At 51.0% G+C, this 19,690-nt stretch overlaps 1 protein-coding gene across 1 annotated transcript; it reads left to right on the top strand.

Annotated features, from left to right (window-relative positions):
* Positions 1–6,959: 6,959 nt before the first annotated feature.
* Positions 6,960–19,381, top strand: LOC134154524 (olfactory receptor 14A16-like). The gene is made up of 3 exons (XM_062601199.1): positions 6,960–7,864; positions 13,894–13,926; positions 19,375–19,381. The coding sequence occupies exons 1-3, from the start codon at positions 6,960–6,962 to the stop codon at positions 19,379–19,381; spliced, it is 945 nt and encodes a 314-aa protein (XP_062457183.1).
* Positions 19,382–19,690: the final 309 nt, after the last annotated feature.

The following is a 19,690-nucleotide window of genomic DNA, read 5'->3' as shown; positions in this document are numbered from 1 at the left end:
TAACCTTGGAGTGAATTTGCAGGAGCAGCAGGTGGTGTTAGAGAAATACTGTGAGAAAAAAACCTTGCAAATAGTTAACAAGACTCAAGGACAAGGGGGAGAGAAAAACAGTACTGCAAAGGATAACCAGCTCTGGCTAAAGAACCTTGATGAAACCACAGCGCTTTGAAGAATATGAAGGGTAGGTGAGACAAAAACAGCAGAATAACCAAGAAGTGACCGTAGGTTCATTAAGGCTTATTAACATATTAAACTTCACACCCCTAAATGAAGAATGAGATGGAAATGACATGATAATAATGTTACCGCCTCTTCTTCGCTTCCTGTGCTAATTAACAAGAATGTGAAAGTGCAAGCGCAGAGCGATTACCTGGTATAATGAAATTGTAACCAACAGAAAGATCTGTATAAAGTACTCCCTGAAAAGTGTGTATAAATCAAGACTGAGAGGGGGAGAAGGTGTGCTAGCTTTGTGGATTTACCACCTAGCACCCATCTCTGCGCAGAAATGAAATAAACAAATATCTCAACCCTGTGTGTCTATTGGTTGCTTGCACACCAGGTAACAGAATCCAGATTTTGGGACAACAAGGTCCCAATGTGTTCTGATGCATGGGATTCCTCTTCCCCAGGTGCACGACTTGCTCTTCTCCTTACAGAACTTCATAAGGTTTCTGTTGGCAGAATCCCCAAGGTTCTCACATCCCTCTGCCTGAAGCTCCTTTGTGTCAGCTCTTAGTGTGTATGTGCTCACGCAAAGTGCATTAGATGGGGTGCCTCTAACAACCCAAGAGCGCAAGGAATTGCAGGATGGTAGAAGTGATAAAAGGAGGTACTAGTTTAAGGGACCTCCTTACCAAAGTAGGAATTACAAGAGCAATAATCTCTGAAACGGGAAATGAAGGTATTAAGCAAGCACAGTAAGGGCCTAAAGGGAAAGAAGGGCTAAAAGAGGTGTTTGTATGGGAAAGTATGAGGATGGTAGGAGAGAAAAACAGGGAAAAAAAATGAAGGAGTGATCAGAGCAGTTCAGGGAGGCCTGAATACCTGCCAAGTAGCCTTGTGTCAGAACATCCCCGACTGGAGCAGGACCACAAAGCTAGTTAATCTGAGCCTGCTTCTCTCTGAGTTACTTCTATGGTCAAGGAGAGCTGACTGCTCTCCTTAACACTGACTAAAGAAGACCTTTGGTGGAAGGGATTCTTTTAAGCTGCACAGGACCTCAGGAAACCTCTAACCCAATGTTGTGCTCACCTCAGGTGAGCACCTCAGCTGTGGGTTCAGAGGAGGTTGCCGAGCACTTGATCCAGTCTTGAAAGCCTGCAGAGATGGAGACAGCAGAGCTCCTCTGGGCCACACATGCCAATGCTTGACCATCCTGTCAAGGAAAAAAGTTTTCCATCTCTCTAGTCTGTTCCTCTTGGGCTTCAACATACGGCTGTTGTCTCTCAACCTTCAGATTGTCACCATAATGAAAAGCGTGGCTGCATCTTCTTGATGTCATCCTCATACAAGGACCTCGTATTGGGGGCCAAAAACTGGGCACAGTATTGTACAAATTGTATAACAAGTACCAAGCAGAAAGGGATAATCACCTCCATTGACCTGCTGGCTGCACTCTTGTTTGTACAGCCCAGGATACTGTTGGCCTTCTTTCCTGCCTGGCCACATGACTGATTCATGTTTTGCCTACTCTCTGCCAGAATTCTCACATCCTTTTTCAAAGATCTGCTCCATGTCTACTCAGTCTCCAGCCTGTATCTCTGCAGGGTGTTGGTGTGTCCCAGGTACAAGGACCTGGCATTTCTCCTTGCTGGGTTTCATGAGATTCCTGACAGCCCATTCCTCCTGCCTGTCTAGGGCCTTCTCAGTGGCAGCCTCCAGCATAAGACTGGTGCCCCTCACCCAGTTTGGAGTCACCTATGAATGTGATGAAAGTTGCTCCTTCCAGGCCATTCATAAAGGTTTTAAATAGGACAGGTCTCTCCCGAAAGGAAATACTACCCCTTCACCACTGCCCTCTGAGACCAGTCATGCAACCAGTTCTTTGACCATTTGTTTATCCACCCATTCACACCATGAAGTCCTAACTTGTACGGTAGTATACTAGGAGATAAAACGTCAAAAGCCTTCCTAAATTCAAGGAAACTGGCATTCACTGTTCTCTGTTCATGCGCAAATACAATTCTGTTAACATAGAAGGCCATCAGGCTGGTGAAGCATGATTTATGCTCGGGAACTCCATGCAGAGTGTTCCCTTTCCCCCTTTTCTCCTTTGTTTACCCAGAAATGTGGTCAGAGAGAACATGACATTGTTCCAGGACATTCTCTTCATCAAAGCGAAGCTGAACAGTCTGTAGTTCCCCAGGTATCCTTACGGCCTTTTTTAAATATGACACTTGCCTTTCTGAAGTCATTGGCACCTCCCCTATCTCCATAACACCCTAAAGAAGATAAAGAGAGGCCTTGCAAGATAGTGCCAGCTCTCAGCATCCTCAGATGCAACCCATCCAATACCATACATTATTGGTCTTTCAAGTAATTTCTGACTCAAGCCTTTGGCACTGCTGGTTGTTTTTCTCCTCAGGAGTCCTGACTCCAGGCACTGTGGCCTGGCAGACCTTGTTGGTGGAGACTGAAGCAAAGGTATAGAGTTCCCCAGACCTGTCTGTGTCTGCTGTTACCAGATTCCCTGACCCATTCAGCCATGCGCCAACATTTCCCTTGTTATTCTTTCTCTTTTGCTCAAGCAATAGGAGCTCATCTTTGTGCCCTTGACATCCCTTGCAAGTGTCTGCCTAGAGCAGCATTAGCTTTTCTAGCTGCTTCCTGACTTCCCTGGATAGTATTTCTAAATTGCTCCTTCGCAGCCTCTCCCTGCTTCCCATTCCTGGGTGCCACATTTTTCTATCATTTTTAGCTATGAGTTCTCTGTTCAGCTGCCTGTCTTCTGAGATGTCTGCTTGCTCTCTTGATATCAGCATGGCCATTCTCGAGCTTGGAGGATGCTGTTCTTTCAGACCTGCCAGCTTTCCTGAGCTCCTCTGCCTTTCCAAGCTGCCTCCAATGGGATCCTCCCACTAGTCCCTGTAGTAGGTCAAGTCCGTTCTTCTAACTTCCAGAGTCTGGACTCTGCCACTCTTCCTCCTCATTCCCCTCTGGATCTGGAACTTCACTACTTCAGGGCCACTGCAGGCAAGGCTGACACTGTGTAGGTCATCTCTGATCAGTTCTTCCTTGTTTGCAGGTGTCAAGTCCGGGAAAGCATCAGCCTTGTTGATATATCTGGCTTAGTTGTGCTAGGAAATTGTCCCACATACCCTCCAGAATCCTCCTGGATTGTTTGACCCCTGCTGCATTGTCCTCCCATTGATAATCAGGGAGCTTAAAGTCTCCCCATGAGAATCATGGTGCTTCAAAATGTGGCAGTTCTGTGATAGCCTGGACATCTCTAGCTCCTGCTGTTGCTGCCCCAGGCTTTGTGCATTTGTGTATATTGGGGCTGCAGAGCCTCAGCTGTGGCACCAGGGCTGAGCACAGGCTTGTCTCTGTGAGCCAAGGACACCAAATGCAAAGGTCCCACTTCAAAGCAGACACCTGCTGACAGAGATAGCAGGTAGTGATGTAATGATGAGGCGCCCACTAAGAGAGTAAACCCTGCAGTACCCAAGGCCAGGCAGAAACAGAGTTGAGCTGTGCAGCTGTGGCAGGAGAGGTATTTGATGCCCACCATGACTTCAGGAACAGGCCAACAGGCCTTAGGGCCTGTGATGGAATGACTGGATGTCCAGGAAGGACAAGGCGCCATTGGGAAAGTCCCTGGGCCTGCACAGCCAGCAATCAAGCCGTGGTGTGGTTGCATCCTTAGCACAGTCCCTGTTCATATCAGTGGGAATCAGAAAAGGTTTGCAGAAAGGAGAATATAGGCATATGTGTGGAGACCTTGGCATGATGTGCCTTCCATCATTGCAGCATGCTGGGATGTAGGCGGGATGGACTTTTCCTGAAGGCAGTGGTGGGAATCTGGGAAGAAGTAGGAAATCCAAGGTGCCACGGGGTGTTTGCCCAGCAGCCCCTCCAAAAGGGCATGATTTTCCTGTAGGTCCTGTGCTGTGCCTGCTAGAAACATGGTGGTTGTGCTGCATGCCCTACACCTGACATGGCTCTGCAGGCCTCTTGCCATTGCATTGAATCAAGTGCATGCACAGAATTACATAAGGTCTTTGCAGTGTTGGGATCTGCATGTGTCTGGGCTTCAGAGTGAGCAGAGCTCTTGCAGTAGTAGGTAGCAGGTGTCCTTTCAGATGGCCAAGGAGAATCTCCACTTGGTCGCCAGCTGACGCTCTAGAAGGATGTGGGTCTCATAGTAGCTCCATCAGAGCAGGCACAGTGACACATGCCTTGGACCACCTCTGGCATCTCAAGTGTGAGAAGGCACTTCTTGGTGCACAGCTGACTCCTGTACTCCCTCTCCCCTGACTACAATGGCACCTTAGACAAGGAGCTCCCATGCAGACAGGCATTTTGTGCACCCCATACTTGGGCAAGGCGAATCCCATGTCCTACAAGTTTGTGGAGTGCACAGAAGGGAACTGAATCCCACTCCAACCCAGGTGCTTCTCAATGGCATAGGTAGGTTAGACTAACTCCTCCAAATCAGTCCCTGAATCACAAGTAAATGAACTCCCTCCTTGTCCCTGTGTAGGTGTCCTGTCTTCTTGTGAGATGGGAGCCAGACTTTCCAGAGTGGGACATTTGCGCGTCTCATAGATAACCATCCTCTGATGAGACCAACTGCAGTGCTGGACTACATCTCTCCCTGCTGTTTAGACAGGGACCACTGGAAAAGCCTTTAGTCTACTTCAGTGGACATTTCTCCGGGGTGACCTTGCTACCTTTCAGGAACTGTCAGCCCTGGAGCCCTGGGAACATCGTGAGGGTGCGCAGGGGACAAAGAAAGTCATGTCTTCAGCTGGATCTTTGCTCCTGAGCTGGGCCTTACTCCTGGGACTGCAGGAGCCCATGGCAACCTGGCAGACACTGCAGAGAGACACCTGTGTCCAGGAGCAGCTCCTCTTAAAGGAGCAGCAAGATTCAAGGCACTGCTTGCAGGCACCAGGATGAGATGAGTGACTCAGAAGCTAAAGATGATTGGGAAGGGGAGGACAGCTGAGAGCTCTCTACAGGGAGAGATCTTCACAGCCTTTGACACAGTAAGTCTCTGGCTGCAGGGCCACATTGCTGCTGTGGTTCCTGGCAGGTTCTTCTGCAGCTGGAACCTTCCACAGCTGAAAGGGTCTCTCAGGGCAGCTCTCCCAGCTTCTCTTGTGTGGAGTAGGTGGTGCTTTAGAGCAGGCATTCATTGGTGTACAGCCAGAGGGATGGGGCAAGATGGGACAGTGCAGGGCTGTGAAGCCAGGGAGGGCAGCCAGATCTGCCCGGGTTTGTGACTCAGAACAGTGACCCGGCACCCCAGAGTCTTGTGTGTCCAGGGCAGAGACTGTGCCACCTGCGAGGGTCAGTACTCAGCCTGCCCAGGGAGCTCCCCACAGTGCTGTGGGAAGAAGCTCTGGGTGGGAGGAGTGACCCTCAGCAGTGCATGTTCCTTCTCCAGCTGAGAGGGTGCTGCGTGGGTCAGGAGTGCTCTCAGCTCCAGCTCACCCCCACAATATGTCCAACAGGCCTTTTCTAGACAACACTCAAGGCAGGGACAAGGGTTACCTTAAAGACAAGGTCTCTGCTGAGTCTGTGCTTTCATTTACCTACTGTTTGCAGAGTGCTGGCAGGGAAAAGACATAGGAGAGAGAAACAGCTCCCAGGAGGAAAAGCTCTGAGTGGTTAAGATATGATCAGCGAATGGGAGGAAACTGGAAGCATAAATGTGCGTGCATGTGTGTGTGTTGGGGGGACAATTTGGAGATCTCCCTGTCTTCCCCTTCATTGCAGATAGCTTCCTCTAATTAAGCCCCCTGTGTCTGCTCTACCACCTACAGAGCCCCTACCCTCAAGGTCGGGGGGTCCAGGGCATGAGCCCCCTCCTCAGCAGCCACAACTCCAGCAGAGGGTAGGGGCATGTCTCCTGCAACGTGCCCATTTCCACTATGTGTCAAAGGGGCCGAGAGCGACTGTCCTGCGATGTTGCCATCTGGGAAGTGGTGTGCTCAGGAGGGTGAAGACTTTCGTGAGCTTTCATGAGTGCTTATCTGTGTCTCGCTCCTTGCTTTCCCTCTGGTAGGAGCATCACCTTGTTGCTCCTTGTTTCTTCACCTCTCTGTGTTAGTTTAGTTCTTGCTCTCCTGCTCTCTGGGGTTAAGGAGGCAGCGACTTCCCACTCAAATACAGTGTCCGGAGAAAGAATGAAGATGGTAAACTGCTGTGAAGATGGTAAACTGCTGTGAGGGCAGATTCCGTCTCAGTGGGACAGAGATGTCTAGGAAGGGTTGGGTCAGCCCCTGCCTTTTCTGCACTGTGTCTTTTCCTTGCTGGAATGGGAGCTGGTGCAACTGATCCAGATACAGACACCCTTGTTCAAGAGGGCAAGTTTGGGGAACATGAATCCCTCACAACAAACTTGGCTTTCAGACACAGCTGCCCTGAGTGCTGTATTCATCTCTCTCAGTGCTGAAAAGAGAATGTTCCTCCCCGGTCACCAGAATGGATTTCCCTTCACTCAGCTCATGGTGCCCATCCCCAGGTATCCCCAGCAAACATACAGGGCAGTCTGACACCTCCATTTGTGTCCCCCCACAGAGCCAGGCTGACTCCTCTGGGGCCCGTGGGCAGAGGTCCTGGCACTACACACAAAGCACAGGTTAGAAAAGAAGCTGAACAAGGTAAAGGAGAGAAGCAATGCGGGGGGAGTGCTATGAGGAGTGCAGTGGGCTTTACTCAGAGAAGCCTGTTCTAACTTGTCTGTGCCTTTTCCTCCTTGGACAGTGCCCTGAACCAAGGCCGAGCAAATGTCCAACGGGAGCTCCCTGAATGGCTTCCTCCTCCTCACATTTGCAGTGACACGAGAGTTGCAGCTCTTGCACTTCCTGCTTTTCCTGGGCATCTACCTGGCTGCTCTCCTGGGCAACGGCCTCATCATCACAGCCATAGCCTGTGACCACCGCCTCCACACCCCCATGTACTTCTTCCTCCTCAACCTCTCCCTCCTTGACCTCAGCTCTATCTCCACCACTGTCCCCAAATCCATGGTCAATTCCCTCTGGAACACTAGGGCCATATCCTACTCAGGATGCACTGCCCAGGTCTTTCTGGTTGTCTTCTTGTTTTCAGCAGAGTATTCTCTCCTCACTGTCATGGCCTATGACCGCTATGTTGCCATCTGCAGACCCCTGCACTATGGCACAATCATGGACAGCAGAGCTTGTGTCAGAATGGCAGCAGCTGCCTGGGGCAGCGGCTTTCTCTGTGGAGTTCTGCACACTGCTAGTACATTTTCCATTCCACTCTGCCAAGGCAACACAGTGGACCAGTTCTTCTGTGAAATCCCCCAGATCCTCAAGCTCTCCTGCTCTGACTTCTACCTCAGGGAAGCTGGGATTACAGGAATTGGTGCCTGTTTAACGTTTGGGTGTTTTGTTTTCATTGTGCTGTCCTACATGCAGATCTTCACTGCTGTACTGAGGATCCCCGCTGAGCATGGCCGGCACAAAGCCTTTTCCATGTGCCTCCCTCACCTGGCAGTGGTCTCCCTGTTGGTCAGCACTGGCTTGTTTGCCTACCTGAAGCCACCTTCTATCTCCTCCCCAGCTCTGGATGTGGTGGTGACTGTTCTGTACTCTGTGGTACCTCAAACCATGAACCCCCTCATCTACAGCATGAGGAACAAGGAACTCCAGGAGGCAGTGAGGAAACTGTTTCCGCTGCTACTAGTTCAGCAGCAATGAGCTGCCCATCTCTCCTCACAAGCCACTTACAGTCTGTCTCAGGCAACTCTTGTGCTGTGGGAGTTCTACCTGATAATCATGTAGGTGTACAAATGGTTGAATTCCTCCCATTTTTCCAGAGGCAGAAATCCACACTGTGTGACCCAAAGGCCTTCTGTAAATCTTCCTGTCACTGTGCCAGACCTGGCCTCCCAAGTAGCATCTCTGTAATAAAAGGGGATCTCCTTACTGCTGTGCCTGAAGGCTGGGCTCTTCTTCCACAGCTGATGCCAAGAATGTCCTCAGGGAATTGCACCAAAAAGGCCCTCTTGCCATGCCTGGGATTTCCGTGGGCTAAGGTGTTTCAGCTGTTTTGGGTGAAGTGTGAGGGAATGTGGAGAGGATTTAGCCTTCACTTTTGAGTGCCCAGAGTCCCTGTACAGGGTGAGTGGTCAACGGGTGTCTGCTGGGGTCTGTCACACATATTAGAGGGCTGGTGAGAGATGTCCATCCTTCTGGAAGGGAATATGGAGCCACCCAGAGAGCACAGGGCATCTGCAGGGGCAGCTTGTGCCTGGGATGTGCAGTGAGTGAGGACTCCTAAAGCCAAGTAGAGTCACTCACAGGTAAAGGGCCAAACCAAGGATTGCACCGAATCAGAGCTCTTTGGTATGAGGAGAGGGAGTGGTCTGGGTCTAGTGACACCTCTGAACACATGCTGAGCAATGTGAAATGCCCTGTGATTGCTCCATCCATGCTCCGCAGCCACAGACTCTGGTGAGGGCAGGAGGTTGTCAGGTGCAGTGTTGCTGGTCCAGCTGGCTCTGCCCTGACCAGCATCTCCAGTGCAGAGTCACCCAGGGAGACCACAGCCTGTTTGCCAGACCAGGGAGCTGTGTGGAGCCCAGGGAATTGATACAGGAATGGATAGCCTGGCTGGCTCAGACACACTCACCTGGGGAAAGGCACTCTGGGAAGCAGAGACACCTCCAGAGAAGACCAAAGGAACAAGGGTGTGCTTGTGGGGAGGAATAAATGAAGACCTGTTTCTATGTTTGTCGGCTTGAGGCAGGCTGCTCTGTCACTTGGAGCTGCTTGAGGCACGCTGGGGTCAGGACTCTCGTGCTGTCCTGGGGAGAGGGACTGGCCAGAGGGGCTGGAGACCGCCAGGGTTAAGGATCTCCTGGTCATGGGAGCAGTGGAGACAGGGAGTGACTGGCCTCCATTTCCTTGTGCCATTGCTGGCCTAACCAGCAGCTGATGTGGAGCTGACACCCCTCTCTGTCCCCCCACCCCACTCCCAGAGGGGCAGTGAGTGCCCAGAGCTCCACAGCCCCCTGTAGTGAGCACTGCTTTGGGGCCACTCCCAGCCTGGGCTACTCTGCTGGTTGGACTGGGGAGAGGACAGGGGGGCTGCGGAGAGCCACGAAGGGGCTGGGCTGGGCTGGTCAGGGCCCAGGAGAGAAAAATGCCAGCAGGCAGCTACTGTGTGAGAATGGCAGTGTGGGAGCAGAGCTACGTGCTTTCAGGGCAAATGCAGGTCTCCTGGGAAAGGCACCAAGACATGGCGAGTGCAGAGGAGAAGAGCTCAGGTTCTTCTCTGTGCTGCATGCTGTGACTGCAAGGTGGGAAAGGAGTGTCAAATATCAGCATAGAGAAACACTCAAGGTTCATGAGGAGTTAATCATGATAGATTTAATAGAAGATTTAAACTCCAGACTCCTTGGGGATCCTCAGAAACTGCTTGGCATTGGGGGTCACTGATGGAAGCCTGCCGGAGGCATAGGTTGATGCCCAGGTGGGACTTGACTTTTGTCCTAAGGGGCCATTAAATCTACTAGAACTATCTCAGCTGGGCTAAGCTTGAGCAGCTGCTGGCTGAGAAGCAGCCAGACATTGTTGACCAAAGGGAATATCCACACCTGACCCTGGCAGGAGTTTGGTCAGTGTGCAGGGAACGCACTTTGTGGCTGCGATCACGCACTCTGCCAGACTGACTCCTCGCCAGATCTCCCAAAGTGTGGAAGCAGCCCCACGGTCATCACCCCAGACCAGCCCTTCCAGCACTGGCAGCGTATCCCAGCCATGAGGTGGTCCATGGCCAGCTCCATCCTTTTGCATGTCTCCATATCCCGATGGAGGGGAAAAGGCCAGCCTTGCATGGTCTGTCTTCTGCACGAGACCCCAGAAGATCCCACAGCATGCTATCTGCTAAAACTCATGCGGGGCACAGTCTGGGCTGGGCAGGGGCTAGGTGAGGTGGTCAGGCACTACAGGCCAGGTGGTGAGGTACTATAAAACGTACTCTGGGTCTCACTGCCATGAACACACTGGATGATCTGCATGTGTTCTTGGCTCCCATCTCTGGGCCTGCACATATCCAGTTGAGTCCCTGGAATAGAGACCAGGCAAGCCCAAGAAGATGTCTTGTCCAGGTAGCAACTAGCTGCTGAACCAGGTGGTATGCACACAAGAAGACAGCGGTGCATGTGCAAGGCCCCAGAAAACTCCTGCCAGCCTGTGAGGAGGCTGAGTGCCAGGTTTAGTAGAGGGGCTGAATGCACTAAATGGTGCCTCTGCCAACCACTCCCAGCACTGCTCAGGATGCTTGGAAAATCAGAACTTTTCTACATTTCAAAGGCTTTATCAATTAACCAGATGAACCTCCTCACATGTGCTTCACCAGGTTGGTTGGGACAACACCTTCTGAATCTCTGGTCACCTGCATGGGTATTGCAGAGTGTAATGTGAATGATGACTTGAGTTCTTCCTCAAACAGGCAGCTAAGCACATCTGTGACTCTCCCCTAGCACCATGAGCTGACTGTCTTCAACAGACTTGATGGCAGCTGCTCAGCCAGAAAGTGCTTGCTGCATGAGTCTATTGCAGAAATGTGGCTTAAGTCCCGACCTTTGGAGAATTCTATGCACCAGTGATTCAAACTGCCTACATCAACAGCTGGGAGGCCTGGCAGCAGCACTCTCAGTGCATGGTATTCATGTTGACAGTCATAGTAACCACTGTGCAACCTTCAAGAGGTGGTGTCCATCGTGAACACGTGTTCAGGGGAGAGAGCACTGCTTTCCTGGACCTGCTGCTGTTCTGGGCTTGAAAAAGTATGGCTAGGGCCCTGGCACTGCTGTTGTGGGGCAGGCAGATGGTCTGGCACCCATGACCCCTGGGGCCATGATCTGGTGCCCAGAACAGCTCAGCTTGCCCCTCACCTCCAACACTGCCACTTCTGCCTGGAGGTCCCTGCTGCCCAGCTACTGGCATACTGCCCTGCTTGTCGCATCTACCTGGCTGCTTTCTGGGCTGTGGGAGAAGCCAGTTCACCATACCAGGATGTGACTGGACTCCTGCTTTTTCTGCGGTGACAGGGACACCCTAGTGCACAGCAACACAGAGGAAGGAACCCATCAGGCTTTCTTGGCCGCACACAGGAGATGTGCGGCTTCACAAAGAGAGGCCCAGCTGCCCTGGCTTCCTGGAGACAGGCGGCATGAGGAATGGCACCCTGGGGACCTCGTGCTGCATGCTGATGCTGGGCCAGTGAACCTGGCAGGGGAGCCTGTGGTGTGGCTCGAGGTCACTGTGGTGTCATCTCACAAAGCAGCCGCAATGCCCTGGGGCAGTAGAAGAGGTGGACTCTCCCAGGCCCCAGCCAGTCTGCCAGGCTTTGCAGCTGGCACACAGCTGGCTGCAGCCAAGGGCTCTCTGCAGGCTCTCTGGAGGGTGACCTTGGGCACAAATGCTGCCCTGTGTGGGCAGCAGGGCTATTGATGGCTACTGAGCAGAGCGGGGGGCATTATTGCAGGACATCTGAAGGCACCAGTGCCTACACCTTGTCACAGACAATGATGGAAGCACTCAGAAGCTGTGCCTCCATTTGGTACTCAGACCTCTTCCTGGCCTTCCTCTGGCTTTGCTTCCTGACCTTGTTTTGCACCTTCTCTGCTCTGCTTTGGTGCTGAGGCTACTTCCTGCCTCAGCTCTCAAACTGTGCCTGCTGCTCTGCTCTCAAAGACTGCCTAATGGTGCCTTCCGTGCCAACTGCCACTGCCCCAGCACAAATCCCTAGGTCTAGTCCTTTCCTCCCCATCTTAGTAGAGCGCTGCATGCAAAGCACTGCTCCACTGGGGTCACACTCGTCCCCACTACAGGGAACGCGGCCACTGTTAAATGCTGCATCCACCACCCTGATGCCTCCCCAAAGGCTGGCCAGTTAACATGCACCTCTGCAGCAGGGACATATCAGGGACAGGACTACAAATTGCAGCAGGCAGCTGACCCACCAAGGTCCCCAAAACACACAAAGCCCAACTCTCCTGCCCTCCCATTCCCTTCGTGTCCTTCAAGGCCTTGCAACAGGCACTGCCTGTGAACAACCAGCCACAGCCATGTACCTGCTCCCTTGTCACCTCCAGGAAGCAGAGAGGAAGTGCTCTCCCAAGGGCTCACCATGCCAGCTCTCGTCTCTCTCTTTTGCTCACATGCCCTCACAAGCGTATACCCCCAGCAGGTCCCTGCTGCTGGCCTAGGGGCTTCCAAGTCATCAGTTTTCTCAAGATAACTTCCCCAACCATTTGCTACTGCTGGCCTATCAGGTCCTCTAATAAAAGAGACCTCCTAATCGACATCCATGCCTATCTGCCAGTTGCTGGGCTCTCAGGGACCCAGAAGGAGATGACCTCCCAGTCACCACCACAGACATGTTTCTATCACTGGTCAATAAGCCTCTGAGACAGCTAGCACCTCACGATAACTCCCCCAGCCACGGAACAAATGCTGACCTCTCAGCTGCTCTGGCAGAAGTGAGCTCCAAAGCACATAGCCCAGCCATGGACCTGCTGGTGCCCCATCAGCTGCTCAGCTGCAAGTCACCTCACAGTCCCCTCTCCAGGCACAGTTCCTGAACTCAAAGAGGACTCTGCACTATAGGCCCTTTTGTTGCGTAATTCCTTGGGTCTATTCTTGACACCATCTTTGTAGGAATCTCTAACTTCAGGGTCTGCACTGGGTAGAATCTGCTTTATTACAGAGATACTGTGATAGAGTCAGCTCTGACCCAGTGTCAGAAACAATTTTACACTTCACCAGGTGTGATAGAGCAGTCTCAGTAGAGGCAGAATGAATCCAAGCACTTATACAACAACGTGATAATAAATACCACTACTAATAGTAACAATAGCAATAATAAAGTAAAAAAAAAAACAAAGTTCAGTCCTGGTATGGAACATAGGAAGAGTCATTTGTGGAGAGCAAAGGCAATTTTACTGCTGCTGAAAAATGTCCATGAAATCATTCTCCTCAGGGTATCCTGGAGTTCCTTGTTCCTCAAGCTGTAGATGAGGGGGTTCAGTGTTGGAGGCACTACTGCATACTGAACAGCCACCACCAGATTCAGAGCTGGGGAGGAGACAGAGGAGGGCTTCAGGTAGGCAAAAAAGGAGGTGCTGACAAACAGGGAGATCACAGCTAGGTGTAGGAGGCAAATGGAGAAGGCTTTGTGCTGGCCCTGCTCAGAGGGGATCCTCAGCACAGCCCTGAAGATCTGCACGTAGGACAGCACAATGAAAACAAAGCACCCAAAGACTAAACAAAGACTAACCACAGTAAGCCCAACTTCCCTGAGGTAGGAGTCTGCACAGGAGAGCTTGAGGATCTGGGAAATCTCACAGAAGAACTGGTCTACTGTCATGCCTTGACAGAGTGGTATTGAAAATGTATTAGCAGTGTGCAGGAGAGCATAGAGAAAGCCACTGGCCCAAGCAGCTGCTGCCATTCTGACACAAGCTCTCCTGCCCATGATTGTGCCATAGTGCAGGGGTTTGCAGATGGCAACGTAGCAGTCATAGGCCATGACTGTGAGGAGAGAGTGCTCTGCTGCAAATAAGAAGACAAACAGAAAGACTTGAGCAGCACATCCTGAGTAAGAAATGGACCTGGTGCTCCACAGTGAATTGTTCATGCATTTGGGGACAGTGGTGGAGATGGAGCTAATATCCAGAACAGAGAGGTTGAGGAGGAAGAAGTACATGGGGGTGTGGAGGTTGGGATTACAGGCTATGGCTGTGATGATGAGGCCGTTGCCCAGGAGGGCAGCCAGGTAGATGCCCAAGAAGAGTGAAAAGTGCAAGAGCGGCAGCTGTGGTGTGTTGGCAAATGGCAGGAGGAGGAACTTGGTGAAGGAGCTGTTGTTGGGCATTTTGCTCTCTCCAGACATGAGGGACTGTTGAAAGAAGAAAAGGCATGGAGAAGTTAGGAAAGACATTTCAGACAAAAAAAAAAAAAAAAAAAAAAAAAAAAAAAAAAAAGTCCCAGACGTTCCTGTTTTCATAGAAACCCCCACATTGTCTCTATCTTTATTGAGAGGGTCTTTGTGCAGCTCCCTTGCTTGAGCTGCACTTTGCACTGGCTGAATTAGCTCTGAGGAGCATTGGCTTCTGCCCATGGGCTTCAGAGGAGTCATTCCTGCTGTACAGCAGTGGGAACAGGGAAATGGGAGTGACTAATCCTGACATTCACAGTTTCTGTCAGGTGAAATGCACTCACCATGTGCAGAAGATCTTTTCAGCATCTTCAGTCCCAATTCTAAAGAATGAGGTTTGAGGAACAGAATTTTAGGGATTTCATAGGGATTTTATTTTCTTCTAGATATCACCTTTGGGAAATGTTCCACAAAGACAGAAATCCTTGGCATTTCTAATGTGAGTCCTGAGAGGAAATCATCCCCGAAGGAGTCAACTTTCAAAGTGCAGGTCTCCAAACTTCTCAGCCTTTCTGTAGGCACCTGAGGGAGCTCTCCACACTCCCCTTCTAGCCAAGGATACAAAGGGCTCTTTTCAGGTGCCCCTAGGCAGCCTCCCACCACCCTATCCATACTATCAGCATCTCTGCACCTTCTTCATTTGTCTCTCAGATATCACAGAGGTGCTACCAGACAACCCTGCCTTTCTGGAGGGCAGCTCATGGCCTGACAGGACACCACAAGGAAGGAGTCAAAGGACTTTTAGGACTCAAGGTGGGCTCTGCTTAAGGGAGAGTCAGCTCATTTCCCAACCCCATACACTGCAGTTCCTTTAGCCGCACAGTTTAGAAGGGGCTGGGGAAACCTCATTCCCATGCAGACCCCTCTGTTCCACAACTTGCAGCCTCAGTGTCTGCACTGCAGCTGAAAATGCTGAACCCCAAGGAGCCTGAGGGAAGAGCAGGAGCATCATGGACAGGAGTGGAAACAAGGAGCAACATCACAATCCTGATGCCAAGGCAGGCAAGGAGAGAGAGAGGGGGGCACTTCGGACCTTACCTAGCTGGGCATGTCACCTAACAGATGGTGACATCGCAGAGCATTCACTCCTGGCCCCTTTATCAGGCACCACAAAACAGGCCCATGGCAAGAGACAGGCCCCTCTCCTATGCCACAGCTCTGGCTGCAGAGGAGGCAGCTCATGGCCTGGACTCCAGGGATGTCAAGGAAGAGACTCTGCTGGATAGGAGGGCAGACTCAGGGCACTTGCCGAGTGGAAGGTGTCTGCATTGGAGGGACTGATCAAGACTTGCCCAAACCCATCTCCCCATGATGATTCTATTTGCAGTTCCTTCTCATTCCCTCCCCATCTCTGCTGCCTGGAGCTGTCCCTGCTGGGAGCTTTCTCTGTCCTAATGCTTTTTCCTTGTCAGTGCTCACAGACCCTGTCCCATCCTCTGCACGCGTATTTCTGCCCTACAGAAACCTTCCAGATTAGGGCGCTGTCCAGGGGCATCTCTGCATGCAGGTCCCAAGGAGCAAGTCACATAAACCCTGGTAAGTCCATTAAGTTGCTGCTGGTGCAACTGTGGTGGGAGGTGAGGCTGCCCAAGGGCTTTGCTGAACTTTCTCACACACCTTCTGATCTCTGAGAGTGAAGGTTAGTGAGTCCCAGTCCCTTGCCAAGCCAGAAAACTCTTTCCTTTTTCTCCCTTCCAAACGGAGGAAACTGAAAGTCCTGGAAGGAAACTCATTCCCTTTCATGGAGCCTTTTTTTCACCTTCCTCTGTGGTGCAGAGACACTGCTCTGAATCACAGCCCAGGGCAGATTGTGGTGCATGTCCCAGCTTTACAGTCCTACACCATTCCTGGGAGAAAGTAGCAGCCTGCCCTGTCCCTCTGACAGTGTGGCAAGGAATCCCTGCTCTAAAGCATCTCCTCCTCCCCAGCGCTAGAGAAGCCGGGAGAATAATCCTTAGAAGAAGCTTTCAGTCTTGGGATGGAATGGGTTTAGAAGACCCCCCCAGGAACCTCAGTAGCACTGCCCCTCAGCCAGACTTACCATGTCAAGACCTGTGAAAATTTCTCCAGCAATGAGCTCTCCCCTGGCCTCCTGCTCCACATTGCCTTTCACATCTCACTGTCAGCCTTGTCTCCTCTCAGGTCAGCAATTGCAGGCAGTGCTTGGAGCCCTGCTGCTCTTAGCAGAGGAGCTGCTGCTCCTGCACACAGCTGTCTCTCAGCACTGCTGTCTGGTTGCCATGAGCTCCCTCCACCCCAGCAGCCTGCTCTGTCCAGTCAACAGTGGCCCAGCTGAAGGCATGACTTTCTCTGTCCCCTGTGCTCCCTCCTCCTGGGAATTGTTCACGAAAGTAAAACACAATAATCACCTTTGGTCTCTCTCTAAACAGTTCAGAAGAACCAGTTACAGTGTTGTCACTTGTTTCATCAGAGGATGGTCATCTAGGAGACACAGAAATGTCCTACCCTGGAAATCCATACTCCCGTATCTTAACTAGGCAGGACACCGAGAAGGAGGCAGGAAGGGAGCTCATTTTCCCATGGTTCAGCTTTCCTTCAGATGAATCAATCTGGGCATCTCATGCCTGTTCAGAAGCCACTGGGAAGCAGTGGGATTCAGCTCCTTCCTGTGAATGCCACAAGCACATAGGAGGTGGGATGCCCCTTGCCTAAGCTGAAGTGAGCATAAGAGGTCTGCAAGCAAGCTCCTTGTCTAAGCTCCCATTACAATCCCTGGAGATGGACGGTGGAAGTCAGTTGCTCATATGCAAACAGCTGGTGACATTTGAAGAGACAGAGTTGGTCTTAGGTATGTGCCTTTGTCTCCTTGCTCTGATGGAGCAACCAGGACACCCGCATCCTTCTGGACCATCAGCATAGGGCCAGGTGGTGAATTTCCTTGACCATCTGAAATGACACTAGATGCCTACTATGACTAGAGCTCCGCTCACTATGAAGCCGAGACACAGGCAGATTCCAGTGTTACAAAAAGCCAATGTGATTCAGTGGAGACACTTGATCTATTGACATAAAATAGGGTGGCAGGGCCATGTCAGATGCTCAAGTGTCCAGGACAACCGTATGTCTGTAGCAGATACCGCATGAGACCTTAGGGAAAACCATGTCCCTTTGGAGTCCGTGCTGGGCATGTGCCCCAGAGCATGTTTGGCTTCCTACATTTGCCTGGACAAATGAATCCCACCACTGTCTTTAGGCAAAGCCCATCTTGCCTACATCCATGTGTACTGCACAAATGGGAGGCACATCACAGCAAGGTCTCTGTGCTGATCTCTGCACTCTCAAATCCTTCTTGCTCTCCTCACCTGAACCTCTTCTGACCCCACCAGATGATATGAATTAGGACTGGACTAATGATGACATCAGGGTGGCTGGATCATAGGCTGTCAAGGCCCTGGGACATCTTCAATGGCAACATGTCCTTCCTGGAGATTAGTTCAAGAAATCTGTCACAGGTGCAATGGTGCTGCAGAGTTAGCTTGGGCAGTCAACCCCTTGCCTGACATTCCTGCACAACCCAGCTCTGTTTCTTGGCCTTGGGCACTGTAGGATTTGTTCTGTTAGTGGGAACCCCTTTCATCATTACACTGCCACCTGCTATCCATGCTAGCATGTCACCACTTGCAATCAAAGCCTTTGCATACTAAAGATCCTTGGTAACATGTTTTCTTGTGACAAATCTTCCATCAGTGCCACAGCTGAGGTGGTGAAGCCAACTAATATGCAAATGTATGCAGCCTGAGGTGCAGGCAGGAGCCAATGGAGATGAATGAGCTGTCACAGGACTGCCACAGGGTTGGAGTAACTGGTGGGATCACTCGCATGACTGGAGTCCTTCAATGGCAGGGTGCAAGTTCTTCAGTAGAGACTGCCAGAGAAGATGAGGAGGGGGATCCCCTGTATGTGGATGGGTGGCTTGGTTGTATGGAGCTCTTCCATGGGATGGATAACAGGAGGCAGCTCTGAAGGACTGAGGAGCTCAGGAAAGCCAGTAGCTCAGTAAGGACTGCACCTGTCAAGCACAAGAATGTTCCATACAAACAATTATAAAATTAGTGGACATCTCTGGGACCCAGCTTGACTAAACGGGGAACGTGCATGTGGGTTCCAGGGCAGTAAGGCTGCACAGGAGACATTATTTAGACATAATCTCAGGCTGCATTATGGATATTTGGAATGGGCCACCCGAACACTAAGTAAACTTATTAGCAGCCTAATCATTTTGATAATTTGAATAGAGTCATTAGTTAGTTGATAATGTTATTGCACCTATTCCAGCCTCTATAGCCTGGGGCTGATGCGATGGGCAGGAACAACACCAGTTAATTTGTTCTGCTGCCCCTGGCCTACTTACCTTTCCCCAACTCCAGCCTTGAGAGTTATTCACCCCCTGGCCTCCGTAACATGGGTCACACCAACGAGGGTCACAAGAACCACAATTATTACATGTCACCTAGAGCCACCCGTGTCGGTGGTATCTTAATCCTTCCCCCCTTGGAGCAGCATTCAGGAGGAGGGCACTCCTGTAAGGATGATGAAGACACCAGTGAGGAAAATGTCCTCGGTTTATGCTCTGAGATGGTTGGCTTGGCCAAGCAACCAGAGACTCACATGTCCACAAGGCCTTGGAAAGGAAACAAGTGCAACAGGTACCAGAAATTCCTTCATTTTTCATGATCTAGCATGGCTTTATCTTCCTGGGTAAAGGTCTCACTGTTCTGGGAAGGTGGTAATTTCCTGACATGGAAAGGATGGATCCAATCATCCTTCCCCACGACCTTTACAGCAAAGTAAGAGATTAATAAAACAACAACCAATTTATTTATATCCTTCAGGCAAACATGGAGGTGGGGTCACTAGGCCAGTTACCATTCTCCTCACATACTCTCAGTCCTTAACTTTTAGCTGCTGCAGGATTCAGTTCTGCTCCGTTGTTATGATAGTCAAAGTCATGGGGTGAAGGGGTGGCCAAATACCCCCAACAGCAGGCTATCTGCCTTGAACACTGAAGAAAGGAGTTTCAGTGACTGCAAATGACTGCTTTACTCCTGCAGTGGTGGTCCCAAGGACAGATCCATCACTGGAGTAAGGAGCAGTTAATTCCTGTCTGGAGGAATTAACACTGCCCCAGCAGTGAGAGCAGGCTTCCTGTTTCCAAGTCCTGACATCCAATCAGGCCTTATGTCAAACTCTTGATGTCCTCTCTTTCAGAATATGAGGCACAGGAATGCAGACTGCATGTAACTGGCCCCAGATGCTGGGGGAAGCTGGAAGCATCCCCCTACAGTCCCCATCCCTCGACTCCATCGATACCTTCCATACTGCATAGCTGTGGTTAGAACACCTCTTTCTTACACAGGGGTATGAACATTTGTAACAGTGCTGGAGCAATGCTGTGAGAAAAACCTTGCAAATAGTTAACAAGACTCAAGGACAAGGGGGAGAGAAAAACAGTACTGCAAAGGATAACCAGCTCTGGCTAAATAACCTTGATGAAACCACAGCGCTTTGAAGATTGCGAGGGGTA

Source organism: Rhea pennata, unplaced genomic scaffold (assembly GCF_028389875.1).
Source record: "Rhea pennata isolate bPtePen1 unplaced genomic scaffold, bPtePen1.pri scaffold_32, whole genome shotgun sequence".
NCBI lineage: Eukaryota > Metazoa > Chordata > Aves > Rheiformes > Rheidae > Rhea > Rhea pennata.
This window is presented reverse-complemented; position numbering and strand designations above follow the sequence as displayed.

Excerpts from the sequence above, each read along its gene's own strand:
- LOC134154524 (XM_062601199.1), top strand. The coding sequence starts at position 6,960 with ATGTCCAACGGGAGCTCCCTGAATGGCTTCCTCCTCCTCACATTTGCA. Across the intron at positions 7,865-13,893 it reads CAGGAGGCAGTGAGGAAACT|GTTGAGGAGGAAGAAGTACA; the intron begins GTTTCCGCTGCT and ends CAGAACAGAGAG.